The sequence below is a fragment of the Egretta garzetta genome, unplaced genomic scaffold (genome assembly GCF_000687185.1).
Source record: "Egretta garzetta isolate BGI_Z169 unplaced genomic scaffold, ASM68718v1 scaffold198, whole genome shotgun sequence".
Classification (NCBI taxonomy): Eukaryota; Metazoa; Chordata; class Aves; order Pelecaniformes; family Ardeidae; genus Egretta; species Egretta garzetta.
Genome location: NW_009260398.1, coordinates 21,510 through 24,241, shown reverse-complemented (window position 1 = coordinate 24,241; position 2,732 = coordinate 21,510). Strand labels below are relative to the sequence as shown.

The following is a 2,732-nucleotide window of genomic DNA, read 5'->3' as shown; positions in this document are numbered from 1 at the left end:
AATCTAGAAAATCGGGGCAAATGCTGCTCCTCAAGTTCACTCTTTCTCCCTTCCAGTAGCTTTTGCAGTCTCCGTTGTGAGGGAGAGCCCAGATATGTTTAAAGCATTTAGGAATGCAGACATGGCTTTGCCACCTCCATCCAGGTCTTGGGAGGGGAAAGCAGCGAGAGAAGCTACAGAAGCCCCAGCAGAATTGGGATAGGGGAGATGGGAGCTCCCAGTAGAATTGGATGTTTGGGAATTGTGTGCCAGACAAACAGAGAATAAATGCTACATATGAAGCAAAGGCACCATAAGAGGAGGAGTGTGTGAAGGGCATGTTTGTGTGGGAGAGAGAGGTATGAAGACCCAAAAGGAAAAATGGCTGAACACGAGGATAAAATAAATGAAAGCATAAAGCAAAAGCAAGAAAAGAGAAATAGGTAATGCTTGTTTGGGTGTGGGTGTAAATCCCGAGCCTTAGAGACAGTCTGCAATTAAAAAAAGGAGGGGAAAAAAAAAGGGGGGGTGGGGAGTGAGTAGAGACAAGAAAGAGACCATGGTATAAGAACAGGCGAAGAACCTGGAAAGGGCACGAGGTTTAATGAAACTTTAATGAGTCACCACTCATAGCAGCAGTGTCCGCTGCTAGCTTGTATACATGTGTGATCTGGCAGTGACAGAGTCTCTCCTCGTTCTGCTCCTGGTCCCTTGTGTTCCCCTAGTACATCTGCCTACTCTAGGTGCTGGTCCTGCCCCACCGTCAGGGTATTGGTGCAGTGGCCAGGCTGAAGGATCACCAGTTTCTTTTTGTGCTTGTGGGAGTTCACCATGGTACAAATGATTCATGTAAGCTAATAATTAATGTAAGTTATTGCCATAAGGACACTGAGCAGGAGAGGAAATTAGCTTATAAAGTAAAGGTTTGCAGAGAAAATGTTTAGCAAAGAGCTTTCTCTGTTGATGTGGTCCAGAGGACAACTGTTAAAGGAAAACTGGAGTAGAACAAGAATAGAAAAACCCACCCTAAGTTAGTGGTTACTGTGCCACGTGCACACTATTGCCAAACAAAGAACTGCAAACTTGATGACAAAGCTGTATATAAACTTGCATGATGAAATCTGAAGCTGGACAAACACAGCTTCATTTTCATTTATAGTTTAAAGCCCATAATCTGTCCACGTTCATAAAGATCTTGACAAAGTTGAGCCAAGTTTTAGGAGACCGTGCTTTTCTGATGGAAACTATGCAAAAAGGATGGGCTTTCATGCCAATGCAGATAAAAGTTATGGGTTTGAATGTGGTTTACTTTAAGTTTGGGAGTTAAAGGCTAAGCTCAAAGTAAAATAAAACTCGGAGACTTCTGGCCAACAAAAGAAAAAGTTAACTGGAGCCACAGCTTGCTTTTTTTTTTTTTTTTTTCTTTCCTGCTTTTTTTTTTTGTGTGTGTGTGACAGTCTGTACTCTGTCTTTGTGGGGTTTTTGTTTTGTATTTACCCCATTGCCATAAATAAAAATGGAATACAGATTCTGCTCTGCCTTTGGTTTTCTTGTTAACAAACATCTGGAAACTCAGCTTGTATAATAAATAGGCTTTAGCAAGTAGGTTTTGCTCTACAGTGTCTCTTTTGGGAATGGTTATATTAATATTGGCTCTGCTCTAGAGGAAGAAGTCAGCTGGACTTGTGTTTTCCTGTTGCAGATGTTGTCCTGGAGAAGGCGATGCATAAGTGCATTCTGAAGCCGTTGAAGGGCCACATTGAAGCTATGTTGAAAGAGTTTCATACTGCAGACGGTTCTTGGAAACAGCTAAAGGAAAACCTGCAGTTGGTGCGGCAGAGGAATCCTCAGGAACTGGGTGTGTTTGTTCCAACACCAGACTTTGTGGATGTTGAAAAGATTAAAGTCAAGTTCATGACCATGCAGAAAATGTATTCACCTGAAAAGAAAGTCATGCTGCTGCTGAGAGTTTGCAAATTGATCTACACTGTTATGGAGAATAACTCAGGTATGGTGCTTCTCATGGTTCAAGTTCAATGGTATTCCAAACCTGGGGTTGTCTTTCTGGGGTGGACGAAATTGGACCACCTGATTCTGCAGATATGTCTCCTTCTCCTGGAGCTCTCCTAGCATCTCCTTGCCCTTTTGGGAGGGATTCCTTGTCTTTGCTTCTTTCCTGATTTCTCTGATGCATCTGGCAGCACATCTTAAAAATTCAGGGTAAAGCAGAGTTGTGAAGCAGCTTAAAAAAAAAAAAAAGCTTTGCTTAACTATAAGCTTTTGAAGTTGGCTATCAGAAAGGCTGTCCTGTAAGCCTTGAATTTGACACTGATTCTAAATTAGTATTTTTCTGGAAATTGTAATAGAGGTAACACCCTGTATTTAGCTATAATAATTCAATAGCATGTATGCAATACGACAACTACAAGGGCACTGTGTTGATGGGTGGAGGAAGGCAGCCTCTGATGCAGTGTTTTTGGCTTGCTGTGCCTCTGAATGTTCTCATTTGGACACTCTCTCTCGGGTTATTTGGAACAGAAGACATCTATTTCTACACTGTAGCATGAGTCCAAATGTGAACTTGAAACCTAGATAATGAAATGGAGCTACAGACCAGTAAGACCTGCTGAGTGGTCAGTGGCACAATTAAAATGCTGTTCTGGATGGCATGAACTCATAGGTGGGACTCTGTTGCCTGATGTCTTATCATACACTGCTGTGGTAGGTCTAGCTAAGGTGAAGCAATGCTGGTG

General features: G+C 42.2%; 1 protein-coding gene across 9 annotated transcripts in view; it reads left to right on the top strand.

Moving 5' to 3' along the window:
• Nucleotides 1-2,732, top strand: part of RIN2 (Ras and Rab interactor 2) — a 74,105-nt gene that overhangs the window by 62,491 nt on the left and 8,882 nt on the right. For all 9 annotated transcript variants that reach the window (XM_035898623.1, XM_035898624.1, XM_035898628.1 and 6 more), the window contains one exon: nucleotides 1,682-1,987. In XM_035898623.1, coding sequence (XP_035754516.1) covers nucleotides 1,682-1,987 — 306 coding nt within the window. The remainder of the gene's footprint in view (nucleotides 1-1,681; nucleotides 1,988-2,732) is intronic.